The sequence below is a fragment of the Tupaia chinensis genome, unplaced genomic scaffold (assembly GCF_000334495.1).
Source record: "Tupaia chinensis unplaced genomic scaffold, TupChi_1.0 Scaffold000061_1, whole genome shotgun sequence".
NCBI lineage: Eukaryota > Metazoa > Chordata > Mammalia > Scandentia > Tupaiidae > Tupaia > Tupaia belangeri.
The window spans coordinates 983,944-1,002,728 of NW_006159519.1; the positions used below are offsets into that span (position 1 = coordinate 983,944).

The 18,785-nt window shown below is 43.4% G+C and overlaps 1 protein-coding gene across 1 annotated transcript in view; it reads right to left on the reverse strand.

Moving 5' to 3' along the window:
* The window catches only part of HGSNAT (heparan-alpha-glucosaminide N-acetyltransferase), a gene marked incomplete at its 5' end in the record, with an annotated part of 44,506 nt that overhangs the window by 15,962 nt on the left and 9,759 nt on the right, over positions 1-18,785 (reverse strand). The window contains 6 exon segments of the mRNA XM_014592741.2: positions 6,453-6,568; positions 7,716-7,876; positions 10,837-10,867; positions 12,042-12,118; positions 15,147-15,256; positions 16,357-16,426. Of these exon segments, the coding sequence (XP_014448227.1) occupies positions 6,453-6,568; positions 7,716-7,876; positions 10,837-10,867; positions 12,042-12,118; positions 15,147-15,256; positions 16,357-16,426 (565 nt within the window).

Here is an 18,785-nt window from a genome sequence, read left to right on the forward strand (position 1 = left end):
TCTCATAAAAAAAAAAAAAAAAAAAGAAAGACAAAAAAAGAGAAACAGAAAAAATATGTCACAACTTTTCTGACAACCCAATATATACAGGTTCAGTGGATTAATGCACTAAATACAGACAAAATAACTACCTTTGGTCATTAAATGTATTCCTAATGAGGAATTAGTGTTGCCTGATTAGTTCCTTTAAATGTATTATTTTTGAGAGGTTTTTGCTATAGGATGCATGCGCTTGCCAGAAAAACAGAGGGACAGAGAAACAGAAAGCGAGAAATCACCCCCCATGGGGATGGCCACGTTGCAATCCCTCCTGCTCCATTCTCCTCTCGGGATCTTGGGCACACACGCACATGCGCCTGGCATGAGTTTAAGCCACTGGGTCTGGGACTTGAACTGCAGTCGGCTACATGGGGGTTCAGTGACATAGCCATTAGCCAATTGCTGGTCCCAAATTAAATGTATTTTTGAAAACTATTTTAAAAAAATATTTATAGAATCTGTGTATTCTCTTCTCCCTTAAAGTTCAGGATGGTGAAAATAGATCATCTGATCTTCTTCAATTTTCTCTACTTTGTTTTATTTAATTATTTAATTGAATGTATTATTATTATCACTGTTTTTTAATTTACCAGAGAAAGACAGAAGGGAAGTGAGAAAGCAAACTGCCTGGTCTAGGACTTGAACTGCAGTCAGCCATGTGAAAGTCCAGCACCCCAACCACCATGTAACCCGTTGGCCCCTCTCCACTTTGTTTTGCATGTCTTTTTTTTTTTTTTTTTCTTAAGAGAGATCTTTGCTATAGGGCACATGTACTCACCAGAGAGACAGAGAGAAACAGAGAAAATGAGAAATTACCCCTACAGAGACAGGGACAGGGATGACCACTCTGCCACCTCTTCTCCTTCGTTCTCTTGGGATTTTGGGCACACACGCAGATGCACCTAGTATGAGGTTTAAGCTGCTGGGTCTGGGACTCAAATAGCAGTTGATTACGTGGGAGTCCAGGAACATAACCATTATGCCATCTGCTGGTCCCTGTTTTGCATATCTTTACCTGCTGGCAACATGGTCACCACACCTTATCCCCAAATCCATACTCTAAGAGTAAATGGATTGTTTCCTTAGTCTCTTGAATTTATTTTACTATTCACACATTTTGTTATCATTTCCCTAGTAAATAATATTATAATAAAAATAACTTAAGTTCACTGTGGGGATTCACGAGAGTAGAAATGCATTATTTTAAAAAGGGTTTATATGTTTCTGGGGGTCAGTGAAGGATTGCTATCGACTGGGCATACTCCAAGGCCATCGTGGCCAAGGCAGATTTGGTGGATGATTTCGAGAAGAAGTTTAATGCCCTGAAGGTTCCTGGGCTGGAGGGTAAATACACTGTCTAGGCGGACACCGGAATAAAGGAAGACGTGAGAAGTGCTGAGTTTGTGTCACTCTCAAAGGCCAGGATTGAAGACGATCCGAAACAGCTGGAGAAGATGAAGAACATAATTCCATTTGATCAGATGACCATTGAAGACCTGATTGAAGTCTTTCCAGAAACTGCATTAGACAAGGAGTACCCCTGTTGGCCTCACCAGCCAGTTGAGAACGTATACAATTTTTGTGTCTGGAAGGAAGCTCTGGCCCTTGTCTTACAAACTCTGGACATTAAAAATAAAAGTAATGGCACATGAAAAAAAAGAAAGGGTTTATGTATCTCTCAAGTTTGTTAAACTTGATACTATATTTCATTACCTCTGAGGTGTTATATTTTTGTATTACAACATTTCAGAATTCAAGATTCATCTTAAAATCGATGGTGCTGTAGTTGCAAGTGGTTGTGTTCTTTTCTTTCTTAGTGATCTATAAAATCATAACGATAGTGTCTTTGATTTGGCGCAGTAATAAATCACATGACTTAGCTGCTTAAGAAAAGAAATTTTGTTATAGCTGACTCATAAATCCATGAACCCTTTTTACCTACAGCAGTAACGAAGTATCTAGTTATGCGTAATCATTTTCTGGTGATCTCCCGAGCATGTTAAATTTATATACTCTCTCCACTCTGTTATCTTACCATCTAAAATACCAACAGTAATATGCAAGAAATAATAAACTGAGTAAATGTCAAAATTAAAAAAGGCATTGTGTTTACGTCGTATGCTTTCTATGAGAGAATTTAGTGAGTGTTGTAATACAAAGCTGGTGAATCTTATCTTCAACTTTATAGTTTACTTATAATTAATTTTTTTTTTTCAGATCTTAACTGTTCAGGATCTTGTTGACTTTTCCCCTGTTTATCGATGTTTGCACATTTATTCTGTTTTGGTAAGTGTATTTTATATTTGTGCATACATATTTATGTGATTAAAAAGGCATGTATATATTTTGTGCCTTAAAGATTGTTCATAAGCTCAGATAAATCTTCATCTGATGAATATTTGTGAAATACCCACTGTGTGTAAGGTGCTTTAAAAAATTTAGTCTAATTTCAAGCGAAGTACTACTCCATGTATCTTTTAAGAAACTTAAAATTGCATATATACTTTTTTTTTTTTTTTTTTTTTTAAGATTTTTGCCATAGGATGTGTGCATTTGCTGGGAAGAGTAGAAGTGAGAAGCCATGCCTCAGGAGGAATGGCCATGCTGGAATCCCTTCTCCTCCCTTCTCCTCTCAGGATCTTGGGCTTGGTGCGCACAGGCACCCAGCATGATTTTCAGGTTGCCTAGTCCAGAGCTCGAACCTTTACCACTGCGCCACCTGCTGGTCCCCAAATACTATACTTCTACTTTCCCCTTTTGCCTTTGTCCTTGCATCGTGTTATTTATAAATATGTTTACTCCACACTACAGTGTTCTTATTTTTCACTGACTAGTTATCCTTTTTTAAATAACTGCTTTATTATATAACTCACATGCCCTTTTAGGGACCAGCAGATAGTATAAAGGTTATGTTGCTGGACTCCCACATAGTCGACTGTGGTTCAAGTCCTGAACCTGGCAGTGTAAAACTCATGCCAGGTGCGTGTGCATGTGTGCCCAAGATCCCGAGAGGAGAATGGAGAAGGGACTGTGGCATGACCATCCCTCCTGGAGGGTGATTTCTTGCTTTCTGTCTCTCTGTCTCTCTGGTGAATGCACGTTCCCTATAGCAAAAATCCCTCTTAAAAACAAATTGCCCTTTTAAAGTATACAGTTCAGTGGTTTTAGTGTATATACAGGGATTTGCAGCCATTACCCCTACCTATAATAACTCCATAATGCTTCATCACCCCCAAAGTAAAAACCCTGTTTGATTAGTGAGCACTCTAATTTTCCCCTCCTCACAGCCCTCGGCAAGCACAAATGTACTTTCTGTCTTTTGGTAATTTCATAAAAATAGAATCGTATTTGGCTTTTCTGTGTCTTGCAGCTTTTACATAGGTGAAAGTTTGTGTTATTAATTGAGAGCTTCATTCTATTTTTCAAAATTTTGTCAAAAGGTGTGTGCACTCACCAGAGAGAAAGAGAAATAGGGAAAGTGAGAAAATACCCATCACGGACATGGCTACCCTGCAGGCCCCTCCCCTCCATTTCTCCATCCTTCTGGGATTTGGGGCCTACACGCACACGCGCTTGGTATATTTCTCAAGCTGCCAGATCTGGGACTTGAACTGTGCAGTCATCCTTGTGGAATCCAGCTGCTTTAACCAGAAGGCTATAAGCTGGCCCTCTTTTTTAAATATAGACATTTATAGTTATAAATTTCTTTCTAGCACTGCTTAAGCTGTGTTTTGGTATGTTGTTTTTTTTATCTCAAGTATTTTCTAATTACTGCCATTTTTTTCCATTTAACTTACTGGTTAAATTGTTTCCATTCATCTCAAGAATTTTCTAATTTTTTTTTAACTTATTGGTTATTTGGTGTTACTTTAAAATTTTCTGCGAGTGTGTAATCTTCTTTAAAATCTATTGAGGCTTGTTTGATGGCCTATTGCAGGGTCTATTCTGGAATGTGGCTCCTTGAGAAGAATGTGTATCTGGTGGCTGTCGGGTGGTGGTAGACGTTCAAGTCTTCTCTTTCCTTGTCCATCTACTGCTTCTTTTATCTGTTACTGAAAGTGGAAGTATTAATCTCTCTAATCACAACTTGAATTCTGCTTCTTCCTTTAGTTCTGCAAGCTTTGGCTTCATGTATTTTGGGGACCTCTTAGGTAGATGAATATACCTTTATAATTGCTATGTCTTTCTGATGGATTGACTCCCCCCCTTTTATTAATCATAAAGTGTCCCTTGTAATTTTTTGGCTTAAAGTCTGTTTTGGCTGATACTAGTGTAGTCACTCTAGCACTCTTTGAGTGCTGTTAAGAGAGTGATTTTTTTTTTTAAGAGAGATTTTTGCTATAGAGTGCGTGTGGCTGCTGGAGAGACAGAGAGACAGAAAGTGAGAAATCACCCGCCCCTGGGGGGCTGAGCATGCCACGATCCCTTCTCCATTCTCCTCTTGGCATCTTGGGCATGCACGCACATGCATCTGGTGTGAGTTTCAAGCCACCGGGTTCAGGAATCGAACCGTGGTCAGCTACGTCTGAGTCCAGCGACATAACCATTACGCCATCCACTGGTCCCCAGAGTGTATTTTTTCCTTCCTTTTACCTTCAACCTCTTTGTGTCTTTGCATCTAAAGTGTATCTCTTATAGCTAGCATATTGTTGAATCTCTTAAAAAATCCAGTGAGCTAATTTCTACCTTTCAAACGAAATGCTCAATTAGTTTACATTTAATGTAATTACTTGTAAGGTAGAACTTATGTCTGCTCTTTATCTTTTAATATGTCTTATGTCTTTTTATACCTCTGTTCTTCTATTACTGCCTTCTTTTATATTAAGCAAACATTTTTTCATGTACCACTTTAATGCTCTTATTTCTAGCTATCAATTTATTTACTTTATTTTCATTTATTTACTTTTTAGTATTCGCTCTGGGAATTGCAAATAATTTTATACCTTAAAACAATTTGATGCTGTGGGACCAGCAGGTGGCGTGGCGGTTAAGGTGCTGGATTCCCACATGGCTGACTGCAGTTCAAGTTCCAGACCCGATGGCTTGCTTTCTCACTTTCCCTCTTTTTCTGGTCAAGTTAAAAACAACAACAATAATAATAACAATAAACAAAACTAAATAAAAATAATTCTAAAAATAAAAATCAACAGACAGTTCTACTCCTAGACTGAAAAGAGTTGAAAACGTACGTTCACACAAGAACTTGTGCAGGGCCGGCTCCGTGGTGCAGTGCTAACAAGGCCAAATTCCCCTCCATTCTTACTGTCCTGCCAGACCCTGGCCCAGCTGTGAAGGCCCTGGATGAGCCTTGCAGGCCCTCAGGTGCAGGAGAGCTGGAACCGACTGTTTTGACAGACATGGCCAGCCTGGTCCCACACTCACTGATCTCTACTTCACCTCAAGGAGACTGACAGCCAGAGAACCTGAGATACTGACAGTGAGGCCAGGGGAGGAAAAGCGAGAGTGACTACAACACGCGCCAGACAGCTGTACTCAGCAGTCGTTACAGGAAGAACCCCGAGCCTTGGGGACTCAGCGATGGACTTGCCAGGTACACGCCTTGGCAGAAGCGAGAAAGCAGCTTTATTATCGAGTGGTTGGAAAAGTCATGACATACTTTTCTGGTTTTTTTTAATGCAAAAATGCATCAAGACTTTTCCAACACCCCAAAAGTTTATTGTTAAGCAGAACTTCCAAATAAACGAATTTTGACTATTTCTGCCTACATGTTTACCTCTACTGGGGAAATAACAACTCTCACCCAGATAAATTCAGTTCAGCAATTTACAGTAAGATAGGAAGGGATCACAAAAGAGATGAGACATTCTTCTCAGAAGGCCCTGCCAGGCTGGAAACCACAGGGTCATTCATGGGTTCAGGTCGTAGGTTGCCCTGAAAATGAGCCAGGCATGTGTGCAGGATCCTAGGGAGCTGGAGGGCTGGGGGAAAGGGCTCATGGCACGATGACACCCTTTCAAGAGTGTCTCTCTCTCTCTCTTTCATGCACATATACAGGTAAATGAATATATAGGTTATTACGAATTTTAAAAATAGACTTAATAAAAAGAACAGTACTATACTTGGAACTAAAAGACGTTCTAAAGACCATATAATGACTTTCTTAGTCCTCTTTTTAGTTTACAATAGGGCGCCTCCACTTGCTAGAGAAAGAGAAAGACAGAGAGAGGGAATGTGAGAAATCACCCCCGAAAAAGGGATGACCATGTCACAATCCCTTCTCCTCCAGTGTCCTCTGAGGATTTTGGCCAGGCACACACATGCCTGTTGTGATTTTCAAGTTGCCAGGTCCAGGACTTGAACCACACAGGTGGCCATGGGAGGGATCCAGCTGCCTTAACCCCCATGCCACCTGTTGGCCTCTTACCCCTGTTTTTAGAAACGCTGTTTCTCACCGAGGCACAATTTTCAGGTACGGGTTTAGCAAAGAGGAGCTCCAGCACAGCAACCACAAAGAACGTCACTCCCAACCGCTGCAGCACGCCAGGAATCCGCACCTTATCCCAAGACACTGCGAAAGATACCAGCCAGAACGGGTTAGTCAGCATTTCTCCTCTCATCTCCAGGGGAGGACATGCCTATATGACATCTAAGCCAGTCTTTATTAAGTTCTTCAAGAAAGCAATACATGCAGTCAGGAGACATGGCACAATGCCAAGTCCCCACAAAAGGCCAGCCCCATTGACAGTCAGGAACATGACTCAGACTCAAAGCAGGGAGCTGGCCGGTTAGGACACGGGGATAAGAACAGAAGGCCTCCTTCTCAGGGGTGAGGATCAAGGATCAGGCTTGGCTCCGACGTTCACCTCCTGGCCCTTTCCTATTGGAAATTTAGTCAACCCTCGTGTCCACCAGGAACTTGCAAACTCAGCACTACCCACTGGCTGACTCTCCCTGCCTGACGGTTATCACTGGAGGGATGTAACCCTCAACAAACCCAATGATGATGCAGCCCCTGGCCCCCACGCCTCCAACCCGTGAGCTGCATAGACCTCTATCTTTGTCAATTACCAAGACTCAAGTAATTCTTCTATTAGCAACAGAACAGACTAGAACACATATAATCTTGAAATTCACTGAAATCAAAAAGGCAGGAGGGCAGGGTCTGAGAACAAGGTGGCCTTGTCCGGTCCCTTCTCTGCCTCTCACTACACTTAGATGATCCAGAGAACACACTGCCATCTCCCCTGGCCTCAGACTTTCCCGTGTACAGAGGGGTCTGTGCAGTCTTAAAAGGCACCGTCCCAGATTAAAATTCCAAAATATAATAATAATACTAATGACATTGCCTATATTTTTCCAGGAACTGTTCTATTTTGCAGGTCTGTGAGATAGAAGAAGCTTTTGTTCAAATTATAACATGCAGATTTTGGCCCAGTGGCTCTAGCACAGTGCTAATACAAATGCCCTGTACTGGAAACCATATGGCCGACCATGGGTTCAGATCCCCAGGTTGGCTTAAAAACACACCAGGCTCAAGTGGTGGTACACAAAATCCTGAGGAGAACTAGAGACAGGGCATCATGGCATGACCAGACCCTGACAGGAGTACTCCTCTCTTCCCCCGTCCTCTCATACACATGACATGCTATCACTGAAAAGAATGTAGTTCCGAATTTCAATCTGAATTACAATAACGGTAGGAAAATAATACTCACAAGGACCAAGGCAATAATTGGGGTTCACGATGACAATCCCTATACAGATTAACAGGAAACTCCTCCACGCAATTTTCCCGAGCAATCTGAATTTTGAACATCCCCGCTGCAGCATAGATGTCATTGACAGAAAAATTGAAGACCCCATAATAAATACAAACCTAAAACAAAACAAAACAAAACTCAGCTATTAATAGACCAGTTTCCATTTTGGTTTTCTTTGGCCCTGTAACACTTCAGTATTTTTTTTTTTTCTTAACATTCTACAAGAAAGAACACATGGTTTGTTTCAAGTGGACAATGATTGAAAAAACACTGGGGAGCCGGAAAGTGGCATGGAGGTTAAAGGCATTGGATTCCCATGTGGCCATCTGTGGTTAGAGTCCTGGACCTGGAGGCTTGCTTTCTTGCTTTCCCTTTCTCTCTCTGGTCAAATTGAAAATAATAATAATAATAATAATAAATGGAATTAAATGAATAATTATTTAAAATAAAAGAACATTGGGCTATAACAAAGAGATTAAAACAGACTTGTTTTGGGCTGTGAGGTTTTGACAGTGCATCTTCAGGCCCTAGCATAGTACATTGAATTCCCAAGGACAACCCTCTCATTCAGTTATCAGAGAGAAACAATAATGAAAATGCCACAACCCTAATAACCAGACATTCCCTAGCAAGCCCTCCAAGTTCTTGAGAAACAAACAAAACATTTCAATCACTTCTGGATTCACTCCCACTCCCAAAAGAAACTGAAAGCTTCATCTTTTTCTCTGCACTGGGTCTGGGTCCCACACACTTTTCCTTCCCTTTCTTTCACCATGCTCAAGTAGCTCTGGGAAAAGCTGGAATACGACTTCTCTAGTCATTTGGCTGGGGTTACAGAGAGGAGAGAGTGTTCTTACTAATCCCTTGATGTCCCCTGATATCCTTTCTCAGGGTCAACCTAATCAGATAAAAGCCCCTTTGGGGGACCAGCAGATGGTGTAATGGTGACATCACCGGACTCCACGTAGTTCACCACAGTTCAAGTTCTGGACCTGGTGACAAAACTCATGCCAGTCGTGTGCGTGTGTATGCCCAAGATCCCGAGAGGAGACTGTAGAAGGGACTGTGGTGGGGCCATCCCCCTGGGAGGGGCAGGAAGTGATTTCTTGCTTTCTGTTTTTCTGTCTCTGTCTCTCTGTGAGCACACACACCCTATAGCAAAAAATCTCTCTCAAAAACAAAAAAGTCTCTGTGATCAGTAATGTTCTCTTTAGAGAACTCTATCTACAGGGAACCTCACAGAGAACATACATAATTAACAGATCTTCAGGCATGTAAAACTCCTCCCAACCCAAATCTGTCTCTAAAAAAGGTGGGGCCAGTAAGTGGCATGGTGGTTAAGGGCACTGGACTTCCACACGGCCGACTGCAGTTCTAGTCCCGGACCTGGCAGCTTGCTTTCTCACTTTCTCTCTCTTTCTATCTTACTCTGCCCCTCTCTGTTCAAGTTAAAAAAGTAAGTAAGTCAGTAAATGAATGAATGAATAAAGGGATTTCCCTCCAAAACCATAGTTTACATTAGTGATTGGGCCAGCTCTGTAGCACCGTAGTTAAGGGACCAGATCCCACATGGCTGACCACATTTCGAATCCTGACCCTGGTAGCTTGGAAAACATTCCAAGAATACATGCGTGCATGACCCAAATCCTGACGGGATGCATGACAGGGGGAGAGGGGACTGTGGCATTGCCGGGGTCAGGGGACCAGCCTGCTGAAATCTTTTCTTTCTCTGATAAGTGTATGCATCCAGCAATAAAATAATGAAATTAATGATGAAAGCCAAAGGACCAAAGGCATAAAACGATGGTTGGGACTGGCCCCTAATGATGGCATGGCATTGCCCCAAGTATCATAGCAAAGATACAAATTCCACATCATACAGGAAGTATCCCTCGACAAGAATAGGCGACCAGGGATGATCAGAGACAGAATTTGGCTACTCTACTGTTAACTTTAAATTTTAATTTATTATTAAATTACCCTGCTACATATTCATCCATATTCATCAATACCAATACACTGTATTTCTTCTGGGAGGCACAATGTTATACTTACGTTCAGAATTAGTGGAACTTCACTACATATTCAGAATTTATGACTTCTTACAAGGTTTCAAGATCTGCTATAGCATGTCTCCCTATGAAATCACTCATCTTTTTTTTTTTTGGATTAATTTTACATACAGTCCCCATCATGATGGATATAATATGTGTACAATTTTTTCAACAGAGAACTTTGCAATTTTTTTTCCTGTTAACTGTGTCTCTGCTTTTCAGCTCACAGCTACCCTTCCCACCCACTCTGGACCATCCACTCCCCTCCCTTACAGTCTCTGGTATCCACACATACCTGCTCTATTCAAAACCATTCACCTCTTATGGAATCAGCAGATAGCACAATGGCTACGTCGCTGGACTCCCATGTAGCGGACTGTGGTTCGAGTCCTGGACCCAGTGGCTTAAACTCACACCAGGCACATGTGTGTGCGTGCCCAAGATCCCAAGAGAAGAATGGAAGAGAAGGGATTATGGTGTGGCCATCCCTGCTGGGGGGTGATTTCTCGCTTTCTGTCTCTCTCTTTCTTGTGAGAGCACACACCCTATAACAATAAAACCTCTCCAAAAAAAAAAAAATCATTTCCCTTTTATAAACAATGTGTAAGCTTATGCCAAGTTTAAGAAACACCCAGGGGCCAGCAGGTGGTACGGACTTCAAGGCAGCTGAATCCCACAGGGCAACTGCATGGTTTGAGTCTTAGACCTGGCAGCTTGGAAAACATGCCAGACATGTGTGTATGCATGCCCAAAATCCTAAGGGGAACATGAAGAAGAGATTGTGGCATGGTCATCCCTCGTGGGAAGTGCCTTCTCACTTTCCTATCAGCTCTTATCTTTGGCTGTCTCCAGTAAGCAAAAGGAAAAACAAACACCCAGTCATTCAGCTTTCGGAAGGACTCAGGAGCAGCAGAATACAGGCCTGTGCTCCAGAACACAAGGCCGGGCTCAGAGCAAAGCTCCAATGTCATTAGAAAAACAAGACAATCTATGCTGGAGATGATGGTGGGCTGCCAACTCACCACGGGAACACCAGGTCGGCCACCGTCAGTCCTGCAGAGTGACACAGGGACAAACAGTAAGAAAAGGGACTCTGGAATAGGACGGCTGCCTAAATCTAGGATGGACTTACACATACGGATACAGAGTAAACTAAAGACAGCGGTTACACATAAAAACACGTCCTTGAGACCCTGCCACCAAACACGTGCCATTTCCTACAAATGTAACTACATATGGGAAAAGCGAACCAGAAGTATGTAGACAAGTCTGTCATCTTTAAGTGGTTTTTTTTCAAAATTCTTTTTTTTTTTTTTAAAGAGACTTTTGCTATAGGGCATGTGTGCTCGCTGGAGAGATAGAGAGACAGAAAGCAAGAAATCACTCCCCATAGGGGATGGCCATGCTGCAACCCCTTCTCCTCCAGTCTCCTCTTGGGATTTTGAGCACACACACACATGCACCCAGTGTGAGTTTCAAGCCTCTGGGTCTGAGACTCTAACCACGAGCGGCTGCATGGGAGTCTAGTGATGTAACCATTATGCCATCTGCTGGTCCCTCAAAATCCATTCCTAAGCCAACCACCAAGTCAGATTTATAGTTGTTATTCAGCATCACTCAGACTGAACCCAGTTCACTGGTACATGAGAAGTACAGTAAGTCTTAGAAGGCAGAACCTCCACAAATGCAGTGGCTGTGATAAAAGGAAAATCTACAATGACAATGATTATTTACTGCCAAATTCTTAACATTTTCCACATGGTCTGAAGGTCCCCAGGGTAACCTTTAGAGCCCTTGTGTCACTACAGTGAAGCATTCTGGGTCCACAGCATGCAAAGGAAGAACCAAACTATGGGGGTCAAAGAATAATCTAAAGGGGGTGGGGGGCAGCAGGAGGCATGATGGTTAAGGGCACTGAACTATCACATGGCTGACTGGGTTCAAGTCCCAAACCTGGCAGCTTGCTTTCTCACTCTGCCCCCTTCTCTCTCTGGTCAAATTAAAATAAATAAATGAAAAATAAAGTATAATAAAATAATAATTTTTTTTTAAAAAGAGTAATCTAAAGGGTATTTATTTTACAGGGACAGGAGCTCAGTGGCTCAGAAGAAGCCGTTATGGACTCATCTCTGGAGCTCCTTGGGCGAATGCAGAGGGATTCTCTGCCCTGCAGTTCCCTGAGTGGACCAACCTACATACGCAATGCTGGCTTTAGGGAAGATCTTACCATTCCAACTCGCGTGTTTGAAGTACCAATATTTTCCTCCTCCATAATTAACGAAGACCATGAGGATGAGTGCTATCCTGTAAGTCAAAGAAGGCAACATGTGCAGGGTTTGCAGTGTGAGAAGGAACGCCAACTTTGAGACATACATTTACACTCACGAGGTACACTGATGCGGTAACACAATTCTACTGGGCAGTTTGTAACACAAGGTGAGATGGAGAGAGCTAGAAACTTATTTTCTAATCATTATAACTAGGACCACACACAAGTTTTTCTGTGGCCAACATTTCCACATGTCGTCTTTTGCTTTAGTTTCTCTTTTTTTTTTGGAGAGGTTTTTGCTATAGGGCATGTGCGCTCACCAGAAAGAGACAGAGAGAGACAGAAAGCGAGAAATCACCCCCCAGGGGGGGATGGCCACGCCGCAATCCCTTCTCCTCCATTCTCTCGGGAGAGGGCACGCACGCACACATGCCCGGCGTGAGTTTTAGCCACTGGGTCGGGGACTAGAACCAGTCGGCTACATGGGAGTCCAGCAACACAGCCATTACGCTAACTGCTGGTCCTTTTTAAGAGGTTTTTGCCAGAGCATACATGCTTACCAGAAAGACAGAGACAAAGAGACAGAAAGCGAGAAATCACCCCCCAGGGGGGATGTTCACGCTGCAATCCCTTCTCCTCCATTCTCCTCTCAGGATCTTGGGCACACACGCACACATGCCTGGTGTGAGTTTTAGCCATCAGGTCCGGGATTCAAACTGCAGTAGACTACATGGGGGTCCAGCGACATAGCCATTACGCCAACTGCTGGTCCCCACATGATGTCTTAAGAAAAATTTATTCTGCACTACCCAACTTGAAAATAGAGCAAAACATGTCTAATAACTCAGTTTTGAGCTCATGCCTTAGATGTCTCAGGTTAAAGAAGTGGAGTAGAAGGCACACAGTCACTAGAGTCAGAAAGCTGGGGGGTTCAAGTCCTGGGTCGCTTGGTAACTCAGGGTGGTCATCTGTAAAGGAGAGGAATCCCTTACCACGGGTGACTATTAAGGAGATCCGGTATACTGTCACACCTGGCCAGCGCCTGGCACAGTTTAGGCACCGAGGAAATGCAAGTTCCTGTCAGCCTGTGTCGGCCTCCACAGTGGCAATGGGAATCCAAGAAGCCCAGAGGAATGCGGAAGATAATGCAGTAGACTCAGAACGAGCTTCTGTTTGATGCCAAGTGTGCAGACGCTGAGCTCAAAGACTTCAATCTGTTAACGGGGTGATTTGAGAGGACCCTGTAACCTGACTGCCTGGGATCAAATCCCAGCTTTCCTGGAGAGCGCCCGAGTGACACTGGGTAAGTGACTCAGCGTTAGCTCAACGTCCTCTGTGACGCAGGCGTACTGAACCTACACGGCGTAGGAAAATAGTGAAAGTGTACGGATCATACGTGCTACTCAGGACTGTTGAGAGCTCTAAAACATTAAGACAAGTGAGGGCCGGGACCAGCAGTTAGAGTAATGGCTATGTCACTGGACTCCCACGTAGTCGACTGCGGTTCACGTCCCAGACCCGGTGGCTTAAACTCATGCCGGGCACGTGTGTGTGCGTGCCCATCCCCCCTAGGGGGGTGATTTCTCGCTTTCTGTCTCTCTGTCTCTGTCTGTCTGGCGAGCGCAAGCGCCCTATAGCAAAAACCTCTCCCCCGCAAAAATAAAAGGAAAAAAAAAAAAAAGACAAGTGAGGGCCAACAGGTGGCGAGTGTTGGACTCCCACATGGCCAACAGTTCAAGTCCTAAACCTGGTGGCTTAAAAATCACAACAGGCATGTGTGTGCATATACCCAAGGTCCCAAGAGGAGAATGGAGGAGAAGGGATTGTGGCATGGTCGTCCTTTCCCTCTCTCTGTCTGTCTCTCTGGTGAGCCCACATACCATATAGCAAAAACCTTAAAAAAAAAAAGAAAAAAAGTGAAATCACTGACTACAAATAATGAGAATTCAAAACTTATTAGCAATGTTGATTATTATTGTTACTGTTTACCCAACTTCAAATGCACCTATCAGGAACTGGGACCAGCAGTTGGTGTAATGGCCATGTCGCTGGACTCCCATGTAGTTGACCACGGTTCGAGTCCAGGACCCGGTGGCTTAAACTCACGCTGGGTGCGTGTGCATACGTGCCCAAGATCCAGAGAGGAGAATGGAGGAGAAGGGATTGGGTGTGGCCGTCCTTCCTACAGGGTCATTTCTCACTTTCTGTCTCTCTGGTGAGCGCATGCGCCCTATAGCAACAACCTCTCAAAAATAAATAAATAAACACACCTATCAGGAGCACTCAGTGCCCTGATGAAGTTGAGATAGATTTATAAGGTTATCACCGGAGTTCAGAAGGCCTTGGTGTAGCGGTTAGGGCGCTTAACTCCCACATAGCTGACCATGGTTTGAGTCCCATACCTGGCAGCTTTCTCTCTCTCTCATCTCTCTCTGGTGAATTAACAACAATAATAATAAATAAAATTTAAAATTCTTTTTTAAAAGAAAGGCCTTGGTCAATAGAAGTAGAAGACCAGATACCTGCATATTTGTTTTTAGCTATACAATTTTAAACTTTATTTTCAGAGTTTGTCCACATCCTTTATTCTCCTACCAGAGCTAAAAATTCGAACGATTTACTGCACGCCAACAGACTGGCTACAGAAGGGGCCAGATAGGCACGCAGTTTTGCCGGCAGTGGAAGATAAGTACTCACTCTGGCAAAGCTGGAGTTTCATTTCTAGACTGGCACATCTTCTAAGTTGTCAAGCTACTGACTGGATGTGGGATGCAGTCTCTAGTTCCACCGTCGGCCCCTGCTACAGCGAATGCCTTCACTCAGCCGACTGCCCGAGCTAGGAGGAGCCAGCCTGGCCTTGACCCACCCCTGTCTACCAACACACCGGCTATCACAACAGCCTTCACGTAAAAGAGGCCGCTGGCTTTATTTTCACATCCAAAAATTCTGGCTAGCCTAGAAAGTTGAAGATCTGTAAAGCACCCAAAGATTAAAGTGTGTCGATGTGTGATTACAGAATCCTCCGACCCCCTGAGCCCACTGTGCAACAAGAGCCCCACATACCCCCTGAAGGTGTCCACGCAGCGCAGGCGATGCGGTGAAGCAGCCGGCCGCCAGGGTTCTGGGCGGGTTTCTCCACCGAGGGGGTCTGCCCTGCTTGGAGATCCTAGCTCCTTCAGAAACAGGGAGAAAGCGTCGACAGTTTATCATGCGAAGAATACTGCCTTTTTCATTTTCTTAGGGAAGAAATGAACAGATGGAGGGAGCTTTTGTGAAAGATACTTTAATTTGCCTTTGTAAAGATCCTGTCTAGAGGTTTGTTTTTGCACCTAACTTGCTTTCTGGACCTTTGGTTGAGCTTCTGGTGGCCAGGGTGATAAGTGACACACAGAACCGACTGCTAAGGGCACTGAGGACAAGCCTAGAAGCAAATGCGTCCACACGTGAGACTGAGTTTACACACACAAATTCACCAATATAATCCTCACCGGGGGCTACCAGCACTTATAGACTTTAAAAGAATTAGTTTATTTAACTTTATTTATTTTTAATTTGACCAGCGAGGGACAGATTGAGAAAGCGAGAGAGAGAGGGACAGTGAGAAAACAAGCCGCCAGGTCCAGGACTCGAACCACGGTTAGCCATGTGGGAGTCCAGCGCCCTTAATCACCATGCCACCTGGAGGCCTTGCACTTATGGATTTAATAATGAGGTCTCTTACTCTTCCTGTTAATCTGGACACTATTTAATTGGATTGATGCAACAACGCTGCCCGCAGAATGAAAATGTATCCACATCTCGATGCAGCCCTGAGTTCCAACCCTCCTGAAGAAAGGGGAGGGAGGGCGCCCTTCGCAGGAGCTGAGGAGAAAGCTGCTCGAGACTGAGAACATGGGCCTGGGCTGGTCCTATGGCCTGATGGTTAAGAGACGCTAAATCACACAGTTCAAGTCTGGGCCCTAGCAGCTTAAGAAATAGGCCAGGCATGTGTGCATACGTGCCCCAAATCCTGAGCAGCTGGAGAAAAGGGAGAAGGGATTGCAGAAAGACTGTGCCTCATTCGGGGGTGTTTTCTACCTCCCCTCCCTCTCTGTCTCTCTCTAGCAAGTACACATATTCCCTAGAAATTTTTAAAAGAATTAATTTTTTAAAGAAAGAACACAATATAAATAAGATTTATGAAGCCAGACAATAATGATTATTAATCAGGAAATGGTAAGTCCCAAATTTAGGAAACCACCCAGATAACACACAACACATTCTAATAACTCACAGAATTGATGAGGCGATCAGTTTCTCGGGAATTCATTGCCTTTGAAATGCAGTTATGAAAGTCGTCCAAGCTGTAAATAAACAAAAGGCCCCGTTCATTTATTTTCTTTGGCAGTAGTTTCAAAATGACGGTATCATACTGAAATAAGATTAACCTAAGGCTCACGTTCTGTAGTAGTTAAGGAATTAGACATTCTCAACAAGATAAAAACAGAAATCCAAGTTTACCGCGGAGGTAGGTACTTATAGACACTCATCTCTTACAGTTTGCTCGTCTTCCTTAAAGAGTTGTGAAGGTGAACTGAGGTAACTGATCCCGATGGCTGGGATTCTTAGTTAATTACAAGACTAAATTAGCGGGACCAGCAGGCGGCATGGAGGTTAAGGCACTGGACATTCCCACTTGGCTGACCATGGTTCAAGTCCTGGACCTGATGGCTTGCTTTCTCACTTTCCTCTCTCTCTCTGTGTCTCTCGCTGATCAAAAAAATAATGAAGGAATAAATGAATAAATAAATAAATAAATAAATCTTAAAAATTAGCAAAAAAACAAACAAACAAAAAACTAAATTTGCTCAATATAAGAGTAACTAGACATGGGCTATGACAGCTGTGTCACCCACAGCCCTTCTCTGCAGCCTTGCACTGAGTATTTTATAGAAAACCCCAAGCATCAGGGACCAGCAGGTGGCATGGTGGTTAAGGCGCTGGACACTCCCTTGTGGCCAAACACATTTTGAATCCCAGACCTGGTGGCTTGCTTTTTCGCGCACACTCTCTTGCTGTGTGTCTTGCTCTGGTCAAATTAAAATAAAATATAATAAATTAATAAATAAATAATATTGCTAAAAAAAGAACACCCCAAGCATGTATAAATAATTTATTAGAAAGTGTGTGCATTCAGCAGACAGAGAAAAAGAGAAGAAAAGTGAGAAAGTGTCCCCCACATACGGTATGGTCACTCTGCAATCCTGTCTCGCCTTCCTTTGGAGACCTTGGGCATGCATGCATGCCTTAAGCTATCAGGTCCAGGACAGAAGTCGGCCATGTGGAAGCTGGCTGTCTCAACCAGCAGGCCAAGGTTGGCTGCACGATTAAATTTTATAGAAAACCTTAGACATTATAGCATTTCATCTATATATATTTCAGTATGTCTAAAATATAAGGAGTATTTCTAAACATAAATCACAATACCATTATCATATTTTAAAATGATTATTTAAAGTAATTGCCTAGAATCATGACATGGCCAGTTCAGTTTCCTTGTCTCATAGATTCTTAGAATGCAGTTATTCAAATCACCATCCAAACACAATTCATAATTCAATGAGTGCATTGGTAATTTCTCTCTCTCTTTTTAATTTGCTAGAGGGCATATGCACTCTCCAAAAAGAGAGAGACAGACAGACAGACAGAGGGAGATATGCACTCTCCAAAAAGAGAGAAAGAGACAGAAGGAGAAAGCACCCTCCTCCCCAGGGGTGATGGTCACACCATGCCACTCCCTTCCCCTCCATTTCTCCTTCTGGGATTTGGGGCATGCACACACATGCACCTGGCATGTTACCAAGCCTACAGATCCGAGGCTGAAACTGCACGTTCAGCTATGTGGGCTCGAGGTGCCTTAATCACCATGCCAGCTGGGCTATTATTTCTTTTTTTTTTTTTTCCCCAAATTCAACTTGTATTTCTGCAAGTTCAGCATTAGCAATGTCACCATCACGTGAGAAACACTAAAGTAGCCACACCTCAGGAAGGGCGAAAAGAGAAGTTGAGATAATGTAAAAATAAAATTAAGTACTTCATCATCTAGTATATGGTTGTTCTCCAATTTAAAGGAGATTCTTTATTCTACCTCTTTCTGGTTCTCTTCTGACTCAGACTAAGCCCGAACTTCCCTGGATTTTCCTGGGCAGGTGAAAGCGACAAGCCCAGAAACAGGGAGCTTGCTTGGCTGGCAAAGGCGTTCGGCCCGCAGGCGCAAAGGCAGTTTGAATCCCACAGGGGGGCAAGGTACACATCTTCTCTTCGCCAGCGCCTCATCTCAGCTATCAATTACCGGAAAAGGCGATACATTCGGATGGAAAGTACCACATGAATGCACCCTATAGACCAGGGGTCTTCATAAAGTTCATGGAAAAAGTATACTGTGAAAAAAAGTAAGCATGGATTTCCAAACTTTTGGCATCGCAATAAATTGGAGCCGTAATTCCATCTTTCCACGAACTTTCTGATGTCCCTCTTACTAGAACAACATTTACATCTTCTCAAAAATCTGACTAGGGCCAGCTCGGTGGCGCAGTGGTAATGCGCTGCTCAAGAGAAGCCTATCCTAGGGACCAGCAGTTAGCGTAATGGCTATGTCGCTGGACTCCCATGTAGTAGACTGCGGTTCGCGTCCCGGACCCGGTGGCTTAAAACTCACACCGG